At 42.1% G+C, this 23,780-nt stretch overlaps 1 protein-coding gene across 1 annotated transcript in view; it reads left to right on the top strand.

The window, feature by feature from the left end:
* Window positions 1–1,694: 1,694 nt before the first annotated feature.
* The window catches only part of GRIK4 (glutamate ionotropic receptor kainate type subunit 4), a 457,202-nt gene continuing 435,116 nt past the window's right edge, over window positions 1,695–23,780 (top strand). The window contains exon 1 of the mRNA XM_036745295.1: window positions 1,695–1,799. Within this exon, the coding sequence (XP_036601190.1) occupies window positions 1,718–1,799 (82 nt within the window). The 5' untranslated portion in view covers window positions 1,695–1,717. The remainder of the gene's footprint in view (window positions 1,800–23,780) is intronic.

The following is a 23,780-nucleotide window of genomic DNA, read 5'->3' as shown; positions in this document are numbered from 1 at the left end:
TGTAACATTTATTCAGACACCAGAAAATCATATCCCATAACCAAATGCTCAGCTCCCACAGCCAGTCAGCCCACTTTATCATAACAGAAAGGAACTTAAAATACCATATCACAGCCTGGAAACTCACCATCCCAAAACTTCTCTGACCCCCAGCTGGGGTCTTCCCCAAAACAAACTCACAGTACAGCTAAGTCAGCCTGTTCAGTTCTAACCATCAGGAGGGCAGCCATTAGCAGCCACCAGCAGCCATAAGCAGCCACCAGCAGCCATAAGATCTTTCTCTCTCTCTCCGCATTTCCTGTGACATAATTTCCTTTTCCTGTCAGGAAGTTCCTCCCACCATATATATCTTAAGCTTCCTGTGATGTAAGCAGGTCATATGACCTATTAATGGGTGGGAAAGATTTTCAAATCAAAATTGCTATTACAGATGGTACCTCAGAGTTGTTTTAATTTGCATTTCTCTAATTAATAGTGATTTAGAGCATTTTTTCATATAATTGTAGATAGCTTTGATTTATTTTTCTGAAAAGTGCCTGTTCATCTCCTTTGATCATTTATCAATTGAGGAATGGCTCATATTCTTATAGATTCGACTCAGTACTCTATATATTTGAGAAATTGAAGCCTTTATCAGAGAAACTTGCTCCAAACATTTCCCCCAGTTTCTTGCTTCCCTTCTAATCTTGGCTGCATTGGTTTTGTTTGTACAAAACCATTTTAATTTGATGTAATCAAAATTATCCATTTTACATCGCGTAATCCTATCCCTTCTTTGCTCATAAATTCTTCCCTTATCCATAAATCTGATAAGTAAAATATTCCACGCTCCTTTAATTTGCTTATAATTGTCAACGTTCTTTCCATTCCATGTTACACAGCCTAAGGTGCCTAGGTAGGTACCCCTTGGTACCTCATGGAAGTGGAACAAAAAAGGATACACTGAACTCACAATTTTGCTTTGGACCAGTCCTGTTTATTTTCATCTGAGTCCAGACAGATACAAGCTTTGATTTGGGGCATAGTTTGATCTTAAGTGGCCTTACCTGGGAATAGGTTAGCTGGTGAGTTGCCCTTTAGAAATGCCCCTGGAATTAGACTGATGGGATTCTTTAGAATCACAGACTTTTGTAATCAGAAAGGACTTTTGAGATCATATCTTTCCAACCCAACTCCTCCCTCCATTTACAGAGGAGGAAACCAAGACACTGAGAAGGGGAGTGACTTGCTCAAGGTTCCACATGAAGTTAATGACAGAAGGAGAACTCAGGTCTGTTGACTCTCAGTCCAGGGTTCTTTCCATTTTCTGTTGCACAGCCTAGGAACTGAGGCTGAGGTAGAGTGGGGTCCTCCTAGTAGTGACAATAATAACCATATAACTACAACAGTAATAATGATAACAATAAAGCTACCAATTTAAGTTTTGCAAACTGCTTTGTCTATATCTTTCTCCCTGATTTTTACAACTTTGAGGTATGTGCTACTATTATCTACCTTATGTAGATGGGAAAACTGAGGCAGAGAGAGTTTAAATGATTTGTCCAGAGTCTCAAACCTAGTAAATAGCTGAGGCAAGATTTGAATTCATCTTCCTGGCCCTCAAGTCCAGAATTCTATCCCCTGCACCATCTAACTGCCTTACTCCCATTTCTCCCTCTCTCTTGCAGAGTTATGTCATGCCCAGACCAGTGGAGGGCTCCATGAGGATTCATAGAAGATGCCCCGGGTCTTGGCGCCTCTGGTGCTCCTTCTGGTATGGCTCATGACAGTCGCCAGCAGCCCTCATGCTCTGAGGATTGGTAAGCTTTTTTCAAGTTTCTCTGGGGGACAAGGAAGAGGAGAGGTAAAGGGAAGGTGATGTCCATTGAGAGCTAATTATGAAGAAGACTGAGGCAGCATGGACCTTATCAGGAGAGGATATAAGACAAAGAAAGGCCTAGCTGTATGCCCAGAGTACCTGTGAACAGCAACTTGGTACCTCTCACTGCCCGTTGGTGCCATGTTAGACATTGTTCAGAGTGAGTTTGCTAGGTCTGACCCCTGCCCTGATGGAGCTCATCATCTTGAACAGACCCATGTTAAATTGCCAACTCCTATAAAGCCAGGGACAGCTTCCTTTATTTCTCTTTGCCCTGAGGTACTTGGCCCAGGATTTGGCATTTAAGGAACATCCATCAAGGGCTGTCTAGTGATGGGCTGCATTGATTAGAACAAAAGTGAGGAGAGCAAACTATTTCTATTCTGAAACTAGCCAGTAAAGTCATTGACATATAAAGGGTGTGTTTGGTGTGGATAACAAAGGGAGTAGTCATTGGAGATTCCAAGTCCAATGAGGGCTGAGATTGATGGATGAAGCCACCTGTCCTTTGAAGAATCCAGGAAAGCTTTGTGATGGAGGTGGAATTTCCAGAGACATTTGAATGATGTAGGAGATATGGCTTGGTGGGTTTTGGTGGGAAAGGTGGAGACAGTGTTTTTTCTCAGGAAAGAGGGATGGGTATGGGTGGTGGTAGTGGTGGTAGTGGTGATGTCTCAGCTCCTGGTCTTCTTCAGTTGATTTCTGAGGGCATGAATGGTACAACTATCTGGGTCAGCAAAACCCCCACTGATGTTTACCCAGATGCACTTATTTCCTTCACCTACTTTCTAATGTCATTCAGGCTAGCTCCAGGAGGGGTGAGGGTACACGGGAGGGTAAGATCTCTGGCACTGCCAGCCCTGCAACAAGAGATGCCAAGGAACATCTGTCAGAAGCAGGTGTGGAAAGAGGCTGGGCCTCCTTTCCTTACCTGGAAGTATGGCTCCTCTGAAAATTTGTGCTGACAGCTTCCGTGAGTAAGAAACTTGGACAAGTGACCTGTTTCCTTCTTCTCCAGTATTCTCCATTTTCTTTTGCTGCCCTCTGGTTATAACTCCACATGCTTCCAAAAAAAATAATAAAAAAGGAAGAAATCAAGTCATCCCACACCTTCCTCCCTATACCCTTCTTCTCCATTCATTTCGACTGAAACTTCAAAACCTAATTTAATTCTGTTTAGCAGCAATGCAAAACGCTTCATATCCTTAAGATGCTTAATTTATAAGATGCCTACAGTAATTCAGCATTTGCTCTGAGGTTTTTCTCCCCCCGCCTCTAAATGAGCAGATGAAGCAGTAACCCATCAATTTCTATTTGTCGCTAATGTGAAGCAGAAAGGGATTCAGCTACAAATTGCCATGCTCAAGTGTCTTGACCTCCCTGTTGCTTGCCTTCCAGAAGGGAGGCAATAAGTGGGACTGGCACTTCTTTTACTGCTACACCAGAGAACCCCTCCCTTAGCCACCTCTGCCCCTCTGGGTGGCATTTGGCCAACATTCCTGGGGTCTAGGTCCAGGCATTCATTCTTCAAACTGACCAGGGACCCAAGGGATCTTCTGGGTGATGTGTCCAAATAGGTCTAGTACCCTGTTGGGTCAGGGAGTCAATCCAGGAAGGAAAGACCTCACAAACAAAGTTTCTATGTGAACACCAGTTTTACTCTCTCCTTGGCTATTTTAGGAGCCAGGAGCAAAAAAAGGACTCTTCTCATTCCAGAGGGAGAGGCACTAATTACCCAGGCCCAGAGGGGAGCAGAGTAGAATTGTGGGGCCAGCGCAGAAAAGAAGTAGGTCAAGAAAACACATGTGGATGTGCTTAGCAGAAGGTAACCTTCTACACAGATGGACCTGAATAGCAATCAGTGGCATCATCCTTTCTCTGGCTGCTAAGGAGATTGGGGAGAGGCTGACTCATTGCTCTTTCTCAAGTTACACTCAACACCCCCCACCCCCACCACACACACACTTTGTATTTTGAGGATGTCTGCCCTCCCCTCAGCTCTCATAATAGATGGTGGTCAAACCAGGACTGGAAAAAGGCTCAGAAATTCCAGAGATAAATAACCATCCTGCTCAACTGTCCCCTAGATCACCTTGTCTTATCTTGTCTTGAAAATATGGATGCTTGTGAAGAGATGATGGTGCCTATTACCCAGGCATGTGGATGCTGTTTTTCATTCATAAGGTGCAAGATATAACATGAGGTGGCAGATATAACCAAATAATCTATTCAGTTTACCCCCCAAATCCAGGTTGTATACTTTTGGGTAAGAGAGAATAATTTTATTTATAGCTATGGAATCATCCACATAAATCCCCCAAGCTTGCACTAATACATCAGCTCCCTTCAGTGATCTGTCTTCTTCCTATGCCCTTTGATTTCATTCTGATACTCCTGTGTCCACTGTGAGTGATAGTCTGGGACACTAGTAATCTGATAAATACCCTCTATCCCTCAAGCCCCTCTATTCCTTAAAGTGAATTTGGACAGCAAAGTTCATTTAGCCACCTGGCATGGCACAGATGCAATTGAACAAAGGGCCTAAAGCCCTGAAGGGCGGTGGTGGTGATGGTGGTGATAGTAGCAGCAGCAGCAGCAGTAACTAACACTCATATAGTACTTTAAAGTTTGTAAAGCGCTTTACAAATATTATCTCATTGCACCCTCACAACAACCCTGAGAGATAGGGGCTATTGCTCTTCCCATTTTACAGATGAGAAAACTGAGGTAGACAGGCGAAACGACTCGCTTAGGATTACACAGGTAGTTAGCGTCTGAGGTGGAGCTTGAAATGAGGTCAGTCATTCAACAAGCATGTATTAAGCACTTACTATGTGCGAGGTTTCTGTGCTAAACTCTAGGGATACAAAGAAAGGCAAAATTGGTGCTTTCAAGGAGCTCATAGACAGATGGGGAGACAACATGCAGGTGACTGGGCACCAACAAGATATTTACAGGATATGTTGAACATAGGCTCAGAGGATTAACAAGGACTGGGAAAGGCTTTTTGAAGAAGATCAGACTAGACGAGATTTGAAGAAAACCGGGAAGTAGAGATGAGAAGGCAGAGGGATCCAGACATTGGGGACAGCCAGAGTTGGGAGATGGAGCATCTTGTTTGAGAAGCAGCAGGGAGGCCAGTATCACTGGATCTTTAGAATACATGGAAGGGAGTAGGGTGTGAGAAAACTGGAAAGGTAGGAAAGGACCAGGTTCTGACAGGGTCTAAAAGCCAAACAAGATTTTATATCTGATCATGGAGGTGATTGGGAGTCACTGGGGTTTATCGAATAATAAGGTGGCATGGTTACACCAAGAAAATCACTTTGAGTTAAGGGGAGGCTTAAGTTTGACTGGAATGTAGAGTTCACAGAAGGGATTAGTATGAAATAAAGCTGGAACTGGTAGGTAGGAGCCATTTCTTGGAGGGCTCTAAAAGCCAGGTTGAAACATTTGTATTTTAACCTAGAGGCTATAGGGAACCATTGAAATTTTTTGGGGAGGGGAATGACATGGTCAAACTGATTAAACATTATTTTCTTTTACTTTTTTTTTTGAAGGGAGAAGGCAAGGCAATTGGGGTTAAGTGATTTGCCCAAGGTCACACAGCTAATAAGTATGTCAAGTGTCTGAGGCCAGATTTGAACTCAGGTCCTCCTGGACTCCAGGGCTGGTGCCCTGTTCACTGCACCACCTAGCTGCCCCCATCAAACATTATTTTTAGTGGCTTCACGAAGGAAGAATTGGAAAGGGGAGGGAAGGGAAGCAAGGAGACCAATTAAGAAGTTATTCCAGTAGCCTCTAATAGTTTAGGTGAGAGGTGATGAAGGCATAAACCAGATGGTGGTTGTGTCAGTAGAGACACTAATAGAAATAGAGGTGAGAGATGGTGTGGAGATAGAACTGACAAGGCTTGGCTGCTGATTGTATATGATGGTTGAGAAAGAGTGAGAAAGTGAAGATCTCTCCAAGATGTTAAATTTAATTGACTAGAAGGGATGATGGTGGCCTTAATAAAAATAGGAAAATGTGGAGGAAGGGCAAATTTAGGTAAAAGATGATGTGCTGTATTCTGGACATACTGAGTTTGGCTCTTGCCCTTAAGCAGGTCTTCAGGCCTCTTCCTGGCCATCTCTACAATGTGCCAACTGTGCTTCAGCCTTTGTCCTTATCTCCCTTCCTCTCCTCACCCCTCAGAACCTCAGATAGTGACCCTGGGCTGCTGGGCTTTGAGAGGTGAGCCTTTGCCTTATCCTCACCAGAACCAGGCCTCCACACCATTTTCTGGTAGTCGCCACACCATGTCCCAGTGTGCTGGCATTCATCCCTATCCCTACTTTCTCTAGCTTCTCTTTATGTGTTGTCTTTACCCATTAAAATGTAACCTCACTGATATCAGAAATTGTCTTGCTTGCATGTCTATCCATAGCATTTATCAGTGCCTGGCACCTAGTAAGTTCTTAACAAATGTTTTTTTCTATTTAGATGCTTATCATGCTTGTAACATTTCATTGAGATAGAAGTCAGTATTAAAGAAGCAAAAATAGTATTATTCCATACCCTAACAAGTGCAGTATCCTCCTACTACAACCATCAGTATAATTTAGGACTCGAGTGCATCATTCAGGACATAGCTGAAGGACACTCATATGGTCCTGGAGCTGAAAACTTCAGTAAAGGTCCAAGTCTTCAAACAGAGTTGCTCGTTTCCCATTCTGCTGTCTCCACATGTCCAGTCTGCAGTCCACCTCTCTTTGTGTGGCTCCTACTTATGATGTCTGCCATGCAGGCTGGCTTGGCTTTTCCCATGTGCTACAGTCTTCACTCACCCACTCCTGATCACTCTATCTTCATCTTTTTGGTGAGAAGAATGAAGATGCCTATAGGTATCTCACCCAGAAGAGGGCAAGAATGGCTCTGCTCAGTTTTGTTAGGAAGGCTTCTTCTCAGGCCCCTGTGCATGAACAGTGAGCCTCTTTCACTCCCCTGGGAAAGAGAATTGGGAAAGAGTTACACAAGCTGGTCTGGCATTGCACTCCAAGGAGCCACCGGCTACATAAATAATGATAATAGCTAACATGAATATAACCCTTTATGGTTTACAAAGTGCTTTCCAGATTTCATAATATTTGAGTTTTACAGCCTTATGAGCTGGTAGTTTAAGCATTATTATCTCTATTTAAAGGAGAAGGAAACAGAAACTCCAGAAAGGTGAAGTGACTTGCCTAAGAGTCTGTAGTTAAGAAGTGGTACAGTTAAGACTCAAATCCCCATATTCTGACTCCAAATCTAATAGACTTTTAAAGGAAGGGGTACTTCGGGACTGTACATGGCAAAATGGCATCATTTTCACAAAGGAAAAGAAGGTGAATTATTCTAACAAGAGGCTGATAAACTTAACCTTGACTCCTAGAAAATTGTATAATCAATTATTAACGATATGGCAAATGAGACTTTAGAAAAGGAAGTAGTGATCACTATTAATTATTATGGATCATCAAGCTCAAGTGATGCCATACTAACCTCATTTCCTCTTTTGATAGGGTTACTTGAGCAGTAGATGAGGGGAATTTCATGGACTTTGTATATTAATTTCAGCAAAACATTTGATTAAGTCTTTCCTGATATCTTTGTAGAAAAACATGGACTGGAGCTTATTAAACGGTGGGGTTGCGACCCACAGTTTAAAAAGCACTGCAAAGGTTGCAAGTGGAAAAAAGTTTAAGAAGCCCTGGATTCTAGAAGATAGTACAATTGGGTGGATTTGGAAATGGCTGAATGACTAGACCCAAAGAATGTCAGGATCCCACAACTTCTGATTGCAAAAATCCTTTGACTTCTGACAAAGTAATGCTCAAGAGCATACGAATGGTTGAGAAGGTGTTAAGGATTCAACTATTATTAACTCACTAAGCTGTTGCATCATAACTGCCCTTTGATATATATATATATATATATGTATATGTATATTTATACATATACATATATGTAACTGCACTTTGATATATGCTATGCCTAATGAGTCTGCTAGCTTGGGATGAGGTTCTCCCTATGGCCATACATATAACACAAGATATTCGGGACCTCTCCTGAGATACACTGATGTTCCATAAAACTTATCTGGCTATCTTCCTCTCCTGACAGCACAAGAGGGTCTACAGGATCATGGCTCTTTGAATAATGTTGGTCCCAAATCCTGGACTCTGCCTGCTTTTATTAGTTGGCTACAGGAAGCCTAAGGTATGAATAGAGGCTGTTCTCCTCAGCAAGGTTATTGGCCACAACTGATGCCTTCCTGCTCCATAGATCAATTGTCTTTTGAAAGTGTAGTTGGTGCCTTTTGTGGTTCTGAGTATTGGTGGAATGGAGGTGTCTGCCTTGATCACTGTTGTTAGAAACATGGTGATTAATGGATTCATGTGAACCTGTAGGAGGGCCTTGGGGTGCTATGGTATTCTTGGCTTTTTAATTTAAAATTAAATATCAAGTGCTAGGATGAAGGCATGCTTATCAAGTTTACAAATGATGCAAGGCTGTGAGAAGTAGCTAATACATTGGATGTCAGGGTCCAGAAGCATCTTGAGAGGCTAGAATGATATAAAATGTAATAATGTGAAATTTAATAAAGGTAAATGTAAATCTGTAAACCTGAATTCAAAAAATCAACTGCAAAAATACAAAATGGGAAAGCATGGTTAGACAAAAGCTAGTATGAAAAAGGCCTGGGGAATTTTAGTGGAATGCAAGCTAGTATGAATCTTTTTTTAAAAAAGATTGTTTTATTCAATAAACAAAAATCTACTTTCTCTTTCTTCCACCTCTCTCCTCTCATTAAAAAGAAACATAAAACTTGTAACAAATACAGTCATACAAAACAAATTCTTTCATTGCCCATATCTAAAAAATGTCTTTAATATACATCAACAATATGACATGACAACCCTCAGAGCTAATGTTATCTTAAGTTGTATTAAGTGAAACAGGATCCAGGATTAGAGGAGTTATAGTTCTCCTGTACTCTTCCATGGTCAGACCATGTTTGGAGTGTTATGTTTAGTTCTGGGTACCAAGTTTAGGAATAACAATGACAAGATGAAGAGAATCCAGAGAAGGGTAGGCAGAATGGTTAGGAGCCTGGGGAATATGCCATGCATGGACCAGTTAAAGGAAGTGGGCATGTTTAGTCTGGATAAGAAAAATGGGTCATTAGTTCTCTTCCAGTATTTTAAGTGATCTCATGTGGAAGAGGGGTTTGACCTGTTTTATTTGACCCTGAAGGGCAAAACTACACTTAATGAGTAGAAGCTGTAGAGGGACAGTTTTTGCCTCAGAATAAGGAGAAATAACATTTAGAGCTGCCCAAAGGTGAAATGGGCTGCCTTAGTTTGTAGTGAGTTCTTTATCAATGGAATTCTTCAAGAGGAGTCAGGATGACCACTTCTTGGTAATGTTGTAGAGGAGATTTCTATGCAGATACAGGTTGGACCAGATGACCAAAGAGGTTCCTTTCCAGCTATTATATTGCATAATTCTATGACACAATTGCCTCAGCAAACATATGCTATACTACAAAGCAAAATTCAATATAAATTGGAAATGCTTCTAGATTTGAGCCACAAGCACCAAGGCACATGTATTTGTATGTGTATGCGTGCATTTCATGTACTTTTGTCGTATGTTTCCGTAAGTATTCTTCTAGAGCATGGCTCTAAACATGGTATATCGTCAAAATTAGGTTTCATTAACTTGGATAAACAGACATACACTCTACCTTGGTTATACAGGGACCCAGGCTTTGCTGGCTAGGAGTATTTGGATAGCAAGATGATGTAGACCAGCTGCTGGGCTTCCCAATAGCCCCTCTGTGCCTTGTTTGTGTGTTTCCTAGAATTGTACTGAATTATTGTTACCTATTTGTTTGTGGTGGGTAGGACTGGCCAGACACATTAAGTACACATTGATGGGGAAATGCAGCAGAGAGCACAAAGCACAGCTTCATGCTGTTTGGATTTACTTCTGCATGCAATAGCCTTCTTGCCTGGGAAGTTAGCTCTTTGGGGAGCAGGTGCTTTGCTGGCTTCTGTATATAGGAGCCACAGATGCTAGCTGGCATGGCTGAAGGTCCCTTAATTTCTCTCTTGCCTAGTACCATGGCCAGCACCACCACTTTTCAGTTGGGATCCTTGGGGATGAGTGTGACCTCCTCCCTCATTATTGAATATTAGATTTTAAAGGGGCTTTAAGACCATCTAGTTCAAATGAGGAAACAGAGACCCGGGGAAGCAAAGTGGTTTGCCAAGGTCACACAGTTCATTAATGGCAGAACCAGGACTAGAACTAGAATCTTAGTCCTGTATTCTTTCTTCTCTTGTCCCCTCCAGTGGGTCTTCTCTGAGGCAATCATGGCAGCTATATATTAAACTTCAAGTTTCCACCTGAATCTTAGTGGCCTCTTTTCTCTCTCCTCACTTTGCTGTGTTCCTGGTGAGAAAACTGAGACAATCAAATATGGACCCACCCCAAACTTACAGCAAATGCGGAGAAAGATATTTAGAACACCTCGGGCTGCCTTCTGCAGTTCTTTCTTTGCCTGCTGAAGAGCTTAACAATGTCGGACTTTTTCAAGGCTTTTTCTTGGCTTCTCTCCAATCAGGTGTTTTAAGAACTTCTCCAAACTGATTAGTACTTGAAAACACCAAGAACAAGCTGAGCTACACTGCAAGCTGTACTGCAATTACCTTCTGACATCCCTCTACCTCCTCTACTGTATCCTTATTGCATTTTGTTTCTCTGCTAATTCTTCCCCAACCATGCAACTTGCTTGCAGTCCTTCATTCCCACCAACAAGAATTACACTGCCTGTAGTGCCCCTTCCTCCAATGTGATGCCACAAGGCTTGGATCATTATTCAGTCATATGGAAACAACTTCCCCCAACCCTCCAGTAAAAGTTTGGAAACCTGGGGCTTTAGACAAACATCTGTCTCTCTCTTGTAACTTCCCTAATTCTTTCAAGCTATATGCCTCCATCATTCTAGACCTGCTAGTCAAAGACCTTGACAGATCCAACCCTCATTCCTCCCTTAGCTCCCAGATGAAACTCATCTTTCCCTGACTTAAACTATCTTTCTCTGACTTTCATTTCCTCCTCCCTTCCTGCATATACCTTCTTGGATGACTCCATGCTTTTGGGAATATTCTTTCTCAATCTGTCTCTGTCTCTTTTTCTTTTTCTCTTTCTTTTCCACCTTTCTCCCTGCTTCTCTTCCTTTTTCTCCCTTTTCTCCTTCTCTCTCCCTCTAAAATTTTATTCAAACTCTTCTTCCCTGGTTTGCCTAACACAAGCACAATTCTAAGGAATACTGTTTCCCCCCCCTGTTATATAACTTCCCTCCTCCCTGTACTGTTTACTCCCCTACTCACTGGGAATTTTGTCCTTCCTTCCCCCATTCCCACCACATTCCTACTTGATGAAACCCCTTCTTCAAGATCCAATTCAGCTGCTATCTCCTCCATGAAGTAAGTCTTCCCTTATTTAGTGGTCTTGCTCTCTCTCTTCATTTGTATTTAGCTTCTTTGTCTAAGGCTTCAAGCCTGAGTGTCTGCAAGCCATCAACTGAAACAGGGAATTGGGGGAGGAAGAGACTTTAGGGGGAGAAATGAGTTCAGTTTGGTACACGTTGAGTTTGAGGTATTGGATAGAGTAATATCCAAGTGGAGATGGGTAGCAGGCATTTGGTGGTATGATACTAACTCAGGGGAGAGGTTTGGGGGAGATACAGGCTTGGGAGTCTTCAGCATATTTGTGATCATTGAAGTTATAGAAATGGGTGAGATTACCAAGTGAATATATGGCTATAAAGAAAAAGGAAAAGAAATAAAAAATACAAATATGATGATAATTCTTCTTCATCATCATCATCATCATCTCCCCTGTGCTTTCTGCCACATTTCACCATCAAAATGCACTTAATGTGCCTGACCACTCCTACCAAAAACAAAATAAAAAAATAAAGAAAAGAAAAATAAACTCTTAAGTAGACCTTATACATCAATAGACCATTTGCCCTTTAATAGGGCCTAGTAGGATACACCACTTCTCCACTAAACCATGCCTTTTGCCCTATTCAAAACCTAGCTTTAAAGTCTTGTCTTCCTGAAGCCTTCTCTGACTGTTTACAGCTGGCTCCATACCACCACCACCTTGCCTCCATCCCCAAAAGATTCAAAAACCTAGCACTGATGGTCTGTGATGGAGCCATCCCCTGCCTGTTCAGAGCAAGGAATGACTCTTTAAAACCTCTAATGCTCAAAGCAGAATCTTCTCAGTTTGTAAAGGACTATGAGTGCAAGGTTGATATCCTGGGCTTTGTGACTTCAGTGGCATAGGGATCACAGGATTTGTAGCTAGCAGGGACAGTTCATCTAACCCCTTCTCTTTACACACGAGGAAATTGAGGTCAATAAATGTTCAGTGACTTGGCCAAAGTCACACTGGTAGCAAGTACCAGAGCCACATCTTGAACCTAACTCTCTCTGCCTGCTTTATCCCTTGCCGTGGCTTTGTGCTGTGAGGGATGCTACCTTTTGTGTCTGGAGCAAACAGGTGATCCTCCAGGAAAGGCTGGAAGGAGGAAGGGATGCTGCTGCCTCCAAGAATGCTCATAAATTTCCCCCAATGGCAGAGATCTAACGACATGAGACTTTGAGCTTCCAGCTCACAGATGAAAGAACACGGATTTTCCCTGGGATGACAGTTAAGGAAAGCAAACAGCCCCAGGGGCTTTAGCAAAAAGTTCCATTAAAGAAACATACCAAAGGGGAACCCCGTGTGAGCTTCCCTTTGAGCAGGACCTGGTTGAGTTGCATCCAGGCCCACAGCCAACTGGCCTTGCCAACGGGAGCTGGGGACTGGAGGTATTGGGATGCTCCCAAGGACAATATTAATGAATTCTCTTTGCACTTCCTGGAGCTGTGGGGGTTTCTATAATAAATGAAGCTTTATATGAAAATGATGGTTGAATGTTAGTTTCCCCAGTGAAGTCAATTTGGAAAACCGGAGCTCTGGAAGAATTAAGATTGTTAAATGGAAATAAGTCTACTCAGTGGAGATGAAATAGAGAGCAAATGACTGAAATCATTTGTGGATTACCCCCATCGGATCTCTCCCTGTATTTAATAAACTGTTTTTTTTTTTCAAACTGTCACAGAGATATTCTCCCAGAGGGGAAGATTAGCCCTGAAAGGGGCTTCAAAGACCCAGGGGATGTTGCTTCATCCCTGTTAGAAGGGAGCTGACTACCAGGTAGTCATTGTTTGAGCACAAATTTGGGATTAAAAGATTTACAGCTGGAGGGGACCTTAGAGACCATCTATTCATCTCAATCCCTTCATTTTAGAGGAAACTGAGGCCCAAATAACCTGCCATAAGTCTTCTCCTCATTCTAGTCCTCCCTTCACTCATCTATCAAAGTGATCTTCCTTAAGTCTGATCATGTCACCTCCTCCCTTACTCAGTAAACTCCAGTGTCTCTCTGTCATCTCCATGATCAAACATAAATTCCTCTATTTGGCATTTAAAGCCCTTCATAACCTATGATGGTTCAGGGCAGCTCTAGAAACTCAGTAATCAGGAAAATGATTGGGAGAACACGATTTCACACTCAGCTACCAAACTATGAAGGATGAGTTCCATAGAACAGCCCAGGAAATGTTCCCAGACCATTCAGCTGAGTGCTATAAAGAACATGGCATGGTAGGCAGAACACTAGATTTGGAGTCTGAGAATGCCAGTTCAAAGCCAGCCTTTAACACTTACCCCATATGTGACCTTGGGCCAGTTTCCTCATCTATAAAATGAGGGGGTTGGACTAGGAAGATGCCTCTAAAGTCTGTCCTAGCTTGAAATCTATGATCCCATGACTTGAATCCTAGTCCTGGTTTTGCACTGTGGCCTTTTATTGGAGGCCTTTCCAGATTCCCTGCCCCCATCCAGGCTGCTAGTTCCCTCCCTAAATTAATTGGTATTTAATTCTATGTATTTTGTATTTACGTATATGTGTATGTATCATTTCTCTCATAACTCTATGTTCTTTGAGGCATTTTTGGATCCTCAGCACCTGGAACAGTTCCTGGCATGCAGTAGGTGTTTAATAAATGTCTTTGGATTAGAAAATTCACTTAAGCTCTCTGGAGCTCAGTTTCTTTCTCTGTGAAATGAAGAGGTTGGATCAGATGACGTTGACCCCAGGGTGGGGTCACTGGATGGCTTTAATCAATCAATAAACATTTATTAAGCACCTACTATATGTCAGGCACTGTGCCAAGTGCTGGCAATAAAAAAAGAGACAAAAGACTTTCAAGGAGCTTACAATCTAATGGGGGAGACAACAGACAAACAAATATAGGCAAAGCAAACTATATACAGGCTAAATAGAAAATAATTAACAGAGGGGAGGTACTGGAATTAAGAATATTTAGGGAAGGCTCTTTGTAGAAGGTGGAATTTCAACTGGCATTTAAAGTAATCCAGGGAAGTTAGTTGGAGGAGGGAGAATGTTCCAGGCATGGGCAACTGGAGAGAATGCCTAGGGCCAAGAGATGAAAAGTTTTATTCATAGAACAGAAAGGAGGCTGGTGTTGGTGGATTAAAGAATACAGTTGCAGTAGTCCAGGTGTGAGGTGATGAGGGCCTGCACTAGAGAAGAGGCGTTGTTGGAGGAGAGAAGGGAACTTATGGGAGAGATAGATGGTGTAGAGGTGAAACCAACAGGCCTTGTCAACAGCTTGGATATGGGGGTGGGGGCAAGTGATAGTGTGGAATCCAGGATGACTCCTAGGTTGGGAGCCTGAGGGACCGGGAGGCTGGTGTTACTCTCTAAAGTAGCAGGGAAGGGATATGGAGGCAGGGTTTTAAGGGGAAAGATAATGACTTTGATTTTGGACATGCTGAGTTTAAGATGTCTACTGGACATTCCATTCGAGGCATCTAAAAGGCAGCTGGAGCTGCAAGATTGGAGGTCAGCAGAGAGATCGGGGCAAGATAGGTAGCTTCTTCAAGTAGAAGCCAGAAGGCCGTGTGCTCAGGTAGGAATTGGACTTGATGATCTGTCACTGTTTAATAGTAATAGAAAAGTATTTCTATAGCCTGTTATAGTTTACAAAGCCATTCTTCACAATAACCCTGTGAGGTGTGTTTTGTGATGTTCAGCACAAGCTGTTGTTGTTGTTGTCCCCAGTTTACATATGGGAAAACTGAGGCCCAAGGTAGTGAAGGGACTTGCCCACAGTCAAACAGCTAATAAATGACAGCCAGTTTTCAAACCTAGGTCTTCTCACTCTGTGTCTGAAGCTCTTGTTAGTCCACTAGTGGCCTTTCTGTGGTCTCTAAGGTTCTTTTTAGTCAGTCAATCAGCAAGCATATGTTAAGTGCTTCTTATGCGCTGGGCATTGTGCAAAGTGTTGATGATAAAAAAAGATAAAACCAGTCTCTGCCCCCAAAAGAGCTCACATTCAAATGGGAGAAAAAACAATGTGCAAACAATATACATATAGGATATATACAGGGTAAATAGAAGGTAATTTCAGCTCTAATATTCTATGAATATCGGGTTCAAGACTTTCCTGTCTCCTTCCCCTCCAAAAAAGTACAGAGCGCCTAATGTTAACTCCTGAGGCAGGGCTCTGGTAAAGAGAGAGTTAACCTGGGCCACCCTGGGTTTCTTCAAGGTTATAGCTTTTTACTCGGGCCAGCAGAGGGCAGCAGCAGCTCAGTCGGGCAGCTGATGAACTCACCATTTGCAAAGGATGTGTCAGGCACACCAGAAGAGTGGGAGCAGCCCACAGTGTGCAGTGACAACCCTGTCATACCCAAAGAGTCCAGCAGACGTAGGGAGCAAAAAACATTGGGTCAGTAGGAAGGGTAAGAGACAGCCTGAGGAGCAGGTCAAGTGGGACTGGCATAAGTTAGATCTTGGAATAGAAGAGCAAGCTGGGGTTAGAGACAAGACAATGTTGGCAAATGCAGACACCTGGCCTGGTTGCAATAATGGAAGCAAATAATACGCTATCAAGTCTTTACTGGAAACTTCTTAAATGGCCAGAAGCCTATGGAACTTGAGGATCTGGTATAATTTTTCATGGGCCATCAAGAAATAACCCACTGCCTCTGAAAAACACCTCTTGGATAAAACCATTGGGCTTAAGAGCTGGAAGGCATCACAGATATAATTTAGTCCATCCCCTCATTTTACAGATGAGGAAACTGAGGTCCATTAAAGGTCAAGTGACTTGTGCATGGCCATACAGTTAGTAAGTGAAAGAATCTTCACTATGGACCAAGTATTCTGACTCCAAGTCCAGAACTCTTTACATCGTACCATGCATGTCACTGGTCCTCTTCGAGAAGGAAGGAAGAACAGCAACAAGCCCCCTTAAGGAGCTTAGGTTTTAGGCGAAACATTATATGGGAAAGAATATGCTTCACACAGGAGGGAAGTGATTTAACATATAGAGAAGCCCATCCTATGAAAAGAACCTTTTGTATTCTTATCTATTTTTACATGAATATCACACAGTCTGATAAAGCCAAAGCAGATAAGCTTCCATAGGGACATCTTAGACAGTACAGAATCCCATATGTGGACAATTTGGCCACAAACAAAATTGTGCGTCATTGGGGTAGACCACTGGGTCATGAGGCTATGGAAGGGAAAATATTTTATCTGATTATTTATTGGGGATCTCAAAGAGATGCATGATGTGCAGGTACTGTCTGAGTCTGTATCACATGGGTCCTCTCTGGGACATGCTTTAAAGGATATGGTCATTTCTTGCCATGGTGGAGGATAGAAAGGGGTAAAACTAAGACTGGGAGAAAGTGACATTTTCCCATAAGTCTTAAGTGTTTTGTCCCAAAACAGTTTTTTGATCTCTTTGTCCATTCCAACATTCTAGGAGAAGAAGGTGTTTACAGATGAGGAAACTGAGGTCCATTAACAACACCACAGTGACAGTTTCTGTTTATGAAACCCTTTAAGGTTACAAAGTATTTTACATACACTAATTTCATCCTAATTTTTGCAAGTATGATTGCATATCATTGAGGTTATAGATAATTAAGCTGAGACCCAGAGAGGTAATGGGACTTTCCTAAGATCACACAGCTAGTTAGTGGCAAAGCCAGGAGGACTCAAATCCGGGTCTTCTCCCTACATCAGCATTCCGCCAAGGAGTTCCTCAGAATTCTGGACTTCTGCTAGTTATTTCCAGAAGTTGGTTCTATGAGGACAAGGGCTGCAGCACCTGACAAGCACAGAGAGCAAATCTTCTCACTTGGCTGTGTGTCCCTCCTTTCTCCTTTGTGATCCTGGAGGTATAGGCAACAGACCTATCTGCATGTTATCTGAGTTGACCAAACATTAATGTAAACACTCAGCCTATGTGGAAAATCATCTGAGCCTGGTGCAATTGATTATGTAATCAAAAGTTGGCTTGGTCTAGAAACAGTCATCAAATACATCCAATATTGTAACACACCTCATCAAACATTTGCCTGCTTCAGCAATATGTTTGCCCATTTACATGGTTATTATTTTTACTTTTCCTGTAAATATTTTCTCTTGTCTCCGTTATGGAAAATTTGGCCAAAATTAGGAATCTTAAGGAGGCAGGGAAGTAAAAGTGCTAATGTGAAAATGACTACCCCAAATAAAGGAGAAGCTGCTTGAGGGTAGGGACTGGTTTTACACTTTGTTTTTGTAGCCCCACCACCTAACGTGGTCCCATGTTTTTGTAGCCCCACCATCTAACATGGTCCCATGCTCCTAACAGGCATTTAATAAATGTTGGTTGAATTGAATTGAATGAACAAACATCCCAAAGCTAATTTGAAATGAAAATGTAATGATAGCTCTCTCCAATTTGGGTTTACTCTTCCTGATCCTGCAGCACCCGGTGGGGTGTATTACCGTGCCATGATTTCATTACAAAGGTATTTACCAACACAAGACAGCAAATGCATGAGAAAATTTCTTGAATTTTTTAAGGGGAAAATGATAAGCAGAATCAATCCCCCCAAATCCTGTCTTATGTAAATAAAGGGGAAAATGAAAATTATTATTGGTCTGTAGGATTTTATCCAACCCAATATTGTTTCTAATTATAAAACACTTATTGGTAGCAAACAGTCATATCTTTCCCACTAAGTTGTTTGTGATGTCATTAAATGTAGAATAGAAGGTATCTGAAAATATTTGATTAAAAAATTAGCCTTATGTTATTAGGAACCATTAGTAATAGGGTTTCTACCACCACCAAAATGTACTGCACCCTCCTGTTATTTGAAGAGGCAACACAATAATAATATTTAACTATTGAATGAATAATTGAAGCACAGTGGTATTATGGAAATAACATTAGACTTGGAGACAGGAGACGTGGGTTCTTCTGATCCCTTTCACACAGACATGGCCTAGACACCATGTTCTCAGCTCCCTCTGCCTCTGACTTTCCTTAGAGGATGTAGTCAAAGGAGGGTCTGGTTATATATTATTTTGAATATAATTGAAAGATCAGCCCATAGTATCATAGATGTAGAGTTGGAAGAGACCTCAGAGGCTGTCCAGTGTAACCCTTTCATTTGGCAAGAGAGAGAGAAAACTGAGGTCCAGAAAGAAGCTACTTGCCCAAGATCATACACACAGGTAGTAAATGCTGGAGGCAGGATCTGAAACTAGCTCTCCTGACTTCTAAGTCAGAGTTGTTTCCACTGTACCAATAGAGGTTGGGTAGAATTATGGAGAAAGCATCGGGTTTGGAATCAGGAGACCAGGGGTTACCTCCTGGTTCTAATACTTACTGTGTGACTGCAGATAAGTCATCTTACTTCAGAGTCTCATTTTCTTCCTGACTATATATTTGGAGCAATAACACTTTGTACTATGAATTGAGGGGCATAGAATGTAGTTCATAGTATAGTGGATAGATGGCCTTGGAATCAGGATGACTTGGGCTCAGTCACCTCTGACACAGCCACTTAACCTCTGAACTTTCTAAGATCTATGATAGATGTACAATGGTAGAGGGAATTTCCTTTATAGATGAAATTGTAAGTCTGGACAAAAGGAAAATGGTCAGCGTAACCACAATGTTACTAGCAGCTGCTGTGGAGGTGTAAGACCAACAACAAGACCAATAATACCACACGCAGGAGGGCTGCTAGCACAGGTTCTTTGATCTGCTTTTCTAAGGAAAGCAACTTTAAGGGGTTTACAATCTTTAATTAAACATGCATGTATCATTCACTTAGTTCGGGGGGAAAAGTTAGCACCCTGAAGTTCAGAGAAAACACAAACAGAAATTACAAGCAGAAATTATATAAACAAAGCAAATAACACAAATCAGCAGACAGGGCTTCTGTCTGTCCATAGCAATACATACAAACATAGTCACCAGAGACAGAAAAGCACCAACTGGATTTTCAAAGCTGGGGCTCCTTAACGGCTACACAGAGTCTCATCTGGTCAAATCACAGAACACTCTTCCAGCGGGTGAGCCCCAAGTAAAATGCTAACCTCGGAGTATATGTATACTTCTTCAAGGTCAGAGGGCATCACAACCATGTGACTCAAACTCATGTGACTTAGGCTTTCTTGTTACTTAAGCAGGTCATTAAAGACTTTGATTCAAACAAAGGCAAATCCCAATCAAAGGCTCTTGATTACTTTAGTGCTGAGAAGAATTAGAACTCCAAAAGAAAAAAAGAGCAAAACAAGAAGTCCCGCTTTGCTTGCCATTGCAGTCATTTATTATAATTGCTTACCCCAGAGGTTTGTTGTGTGGAGTGCCCTTCATAAATGTTAAAATGGAGGTAGATAACAATGACAATTATTGATATTTGCTTCCAAAAATCATTGCCTTCTGTGACTAATCTCAGGGCTGGTTACTCTGGCCTTCCCTTAACTAATTACTTGCTTGATCTGAGAGGAAGAGCGGGATGCAAGGCCAAGGAACAGATTCTAACCATCCTATTCCTTAAGAGACACCAAAGACAGACTCCTCAGCACAACCACCGATGTCCTTACCATTCCCAAGTGGCTTTTTCCCTTTCTAACACTTTGGACAGAGAAATTAACTGAAAAACATTCCATGGAAGTCATGAAGACTGCACCTTTAGACTAAAAATAAGTGCAGCCTGAACAGCTCTAGAGGGACTATCCTGCACTCTGATTTTATTTATAGCCACTTATTTATTAGATTCCAAATGATGTTTAACCAGGAATCATATGGCAGTGATCTTTGATTGCTTGTGTGGCTAATGGCTGAACATATATTATTATAGCTGTTTATTCAACTCTGTTAAATGTTCCTGGCACTTCATACTCAGACAGGCATTGGGCAAGGAAGAGAGGCTGGGAGAATTATTTATTGTTCTAGTGACCCATAGGGACTGAGAAAGCCTAGTACTATTCTTCTTATTACAAGAAAAGCATAGAATCTATAGCTGGAAGAGACCACAGAGTTCATCCAACCTCCTCATCCTTTTGACAGAAGAGGAAACTGAGACTCAAAAGGATAAATGTGCTGTCCAAGGTTACATAGTTAGCAAGTGGCAAAAGCTGGATTTGAATGTAGGGAGACAGCTTGATACAGTAGAAAGATGCTGGATTTAGAGCAGAGGATAGAGGTTCAAAACCCTAGCTCTACCACACATAAATTTCTCTGGGCTTTAGTTCCTTTGCCTGTAAAATGAAGGGTCTGGACTAGATGACTTCTAAGGTCCCTCCAAACATAAATGTTATGACAATGAACTCTTAAACTTGTCACCTTCACACCTTGTGACCTTGGGCAAACCACTTAAGTTCTTTGGGTCTCAGTCACCTGATCTATAAAATGAGGTTGAACTAGATGGGCTCCCTTCCAACTCTAAACCTATGGCTTCCAGTTAGTGCTTTGATTCATTCATTCATTGGAATCCACCACTCTCATTCCTGGTTTGACCAGGTGAGGAGAACTATAAAGAGATAACCCCAGGCTGAAACAGTGTCTCCGAATTCCACTCTTTGTATGCATGCAGATACAGGTCTCCAGTGGCCAAGCACTTCTGCTGTGAGACCTAATTGTTGATGGACTAAGCAAAGAATCAGAGCTCTCCTCCCACCTTTGTTGCCCAAAGGAAGAATGAGTCCTTAAGAGCTCAGTATTCCTCCAGACTCTAGAACTGACTCTTAGAACTGATTTACTTCAGAGTGGGGCCACTTTGTGGTTTTTAAAGGCTCTCAGAGATATGGCTGAATGTTAGCCAGTGAATCAATTATCTTCCTCCAATAGACAATGCCTTATAACATTATTGGGTTGTTCATATGCTGTTACTGGCTGTTGAGGAAAACTCAATTTGATCAAACACCACCTCAATTTATCTCCTTCACAAAGGAAAGTTCAACGAGGCTGTGTCTGGGGTCGGTATTGAGTGTTTGTTTCTTCCTATCTGGACTCAACTTTCCATTATCTCAAGGTTGAATGAATAAGAATTAATTTATTAAGAATCGACTCTATGCCAAACACTGTGCTAAGTACTGAGGATACAGATATAAAACTGAAATAGAAGCTGCCCTCAAGGAGCTTACTTTCCCTTATGGAAAGGATGCTCAGGGAAGGGGGTGTCTGGTAGAGTCACTTGTGAGTTGATGTCAATTGGTGTGCCTCTTCTACTTTTCCAGGTGGAAATTCAAGACCTTTCCTTGACCTCCCTAAGAACAGTGGTGATATTCATTTGATACCAAGCCCAGAGTAAGAAATGGAAAAAGAATGGAAAAAGGGATCATAATATGCAGGAATCAGGATGAATGACAAGGTGACTGAGGTAGATGGTTAAATGAAAAGCAGTTTTGTCTGGTGGCTTAGGGTGGCCGGACAGTTGAGTTTACACTCAGTCACTCACTAATCAAGACATCTTGGCCCAGAAATCTAAAGCTGGGTACATTAACTCCTCCATTCCCCTCCAGGAAGGGATGACATTTGTTCTGGCTTCCAAAAGTGTGGATCTAGGTGTGGAGAGAAGCTCAGCAGAAGCAGAGCAGAAGAATCAACCCAATTAGGTTTGAGGTGGGAGTGGGGCTAGAGAACCTACTAAAGGAAGCAGTATTTGTTGGAGACAAGAATATTCAGAGATGGGATGGTTTTTTCTTAAGCCTAGGGTATTTTGTTGGGTATAAGGAGCCTGGGCAGAGGGGTTATGTGACATTTAGTAGTCTATTCCTAATGACCCAGCAAAGACACTTAGGACCAAGTTATTCTAGGGATGGGGAAACACATGCCTATACCTTATCTCCTTGCAGTGGTTCCCAAGGAGAGGCGATATGATACTATGGAAAGGGTACTGGATTTGGAGTCAGGAGGCCTGGATTCAAATCCCAATTCTGTCCATTTTGCTCAAGTTACATAACTTCTCTGGACCTCAGTTTCTTTGGCTGTAAAAAGATGTTGGACTAGTTGACCTCTAAGGTCCCTCCAAACATAATTATTATGACTATGAACTCTTAATCCAAACATAATTATTATGACTATGAACTCTTAAGTTCATCATTTTCACACATTCTGGGCTATCATTCTGGGATTCATTTTTGGTCCCTTGTGTAGAGAGTAGATGGAAGCAAACAGGGCTGCCCAGCAAAAGTCAATCATAAAAATGAGGCTTCACCAAGTCTCAAGGAGACAATGGTGGAGCTTTAGCTTCAGGGGCTGGAGAGTTCACAACCTGAAAGGCGTTGGACCAAATGCTGATGAGTGGCTGTGTTCTTTTTCTTTACTTTTTTCTGGATTAGAAAGTCAGGGCCCAACAAGGGGGCCTCTACTTGTAGCACTAGATAAACTGGGAAGAGTTTAAGGATCTACTTGAGAGTAGGGATTAGCTCATTAGATCTCTGTACTCACAGGTACTCTTCAGATATTCTCCCTATCCTGTTTCCTGCTTTTTAAAAAAAGTCTGATTGGTGTTCTTTTTTTACATCACTCTCATTTACCAATGGTTCAGTGACTTTTTATTCCTCTATAGAACCCTTCCTTGAAAGAACTACAGCTAACCCCACAATAACTAGAACAAAAAACCTACAACACATTGGCCATGTTTGTTAATGCATGGCTTTTTTTCTAGGCCCTGAAACTTGGTGCTCCTAATTGATGCACAACCCATGATGATTCTATGGTCCAGAAAAGTCAGTGACTCACTCAAGGTTATACAGCTAATAGTGGCAGGGCTGGGACTAGAATCTGTCTTTCCTGTCTCCCGGCTCAGTGCCCTTTCCTTTCCTCTATCCAGCTTGCTCTGTGTGTATTTCCTTTCTATGAATCTTGTGCTTTTCCTCTCACCACTCCCTTTGCCCAAGTCCCATAGTGCCTGCTTTTCTCACTCAGAAGCCTCTTCATACTCTCCCTTGCCTGATGATGTTCCTCTGTTTCTCCTCCTTCTTCTCCTGTGCTTTCTGTTCTCATATATCATCTTTAAATCCCCCTAGAACAAGCTCTCTACAGCCAGTATTTGTATGTGCAGTGATGGCAACACAATAGGATGGTATGTGTGGGGTTGTGTGTGCATGTGTGGGTGCAGGAATAAGGTTAGAAAGGCCTTATTCCCCCTCCCTGGTGGCTTCAGCTTTGGATTGTGTGATGACACCTGCTCATATGGGATCTGGATGTCCAAGTCAGGAAGCCCCAGGGAGCCCACCTGAGGCAGTGCCAAGCTCACACAATCCTCCTTTGAAAGGTCAGGCACTACACACAGTGTATTTTGCTAAAATTGAAAAGGCCAGAGACTCAGCTTTGGTATTACAAGGACAAGGGGGCATCTAGGAAATCTTCATTTTCCTAAGCCAAGGTCCCTTTCTCCTTCATTCCAGAGCCTGGGACACAACCACCAATCAGAGGCT

Source organism: Trichosurus vulpecula, chromosome 2 (assembly GCF_011100635.1).
Source record: "Trichosurus vulpecula isolate mTriVul1 chromosome 2, mTriVul1.pri, whole genome shotgun sequence".
NCBI classification, from domain to species: Eukaryota; Metazoa; Chordata; class Mammalia; order Diprotodontia; family Phalangeridae; genus Trichosurus; species Trichosurus vulpecula.
The sequence above is the reverse complement of the archived record's forward strand: the minus strand, read 5'-3'. Positions and strand labels throughout refer to the sequence as shown.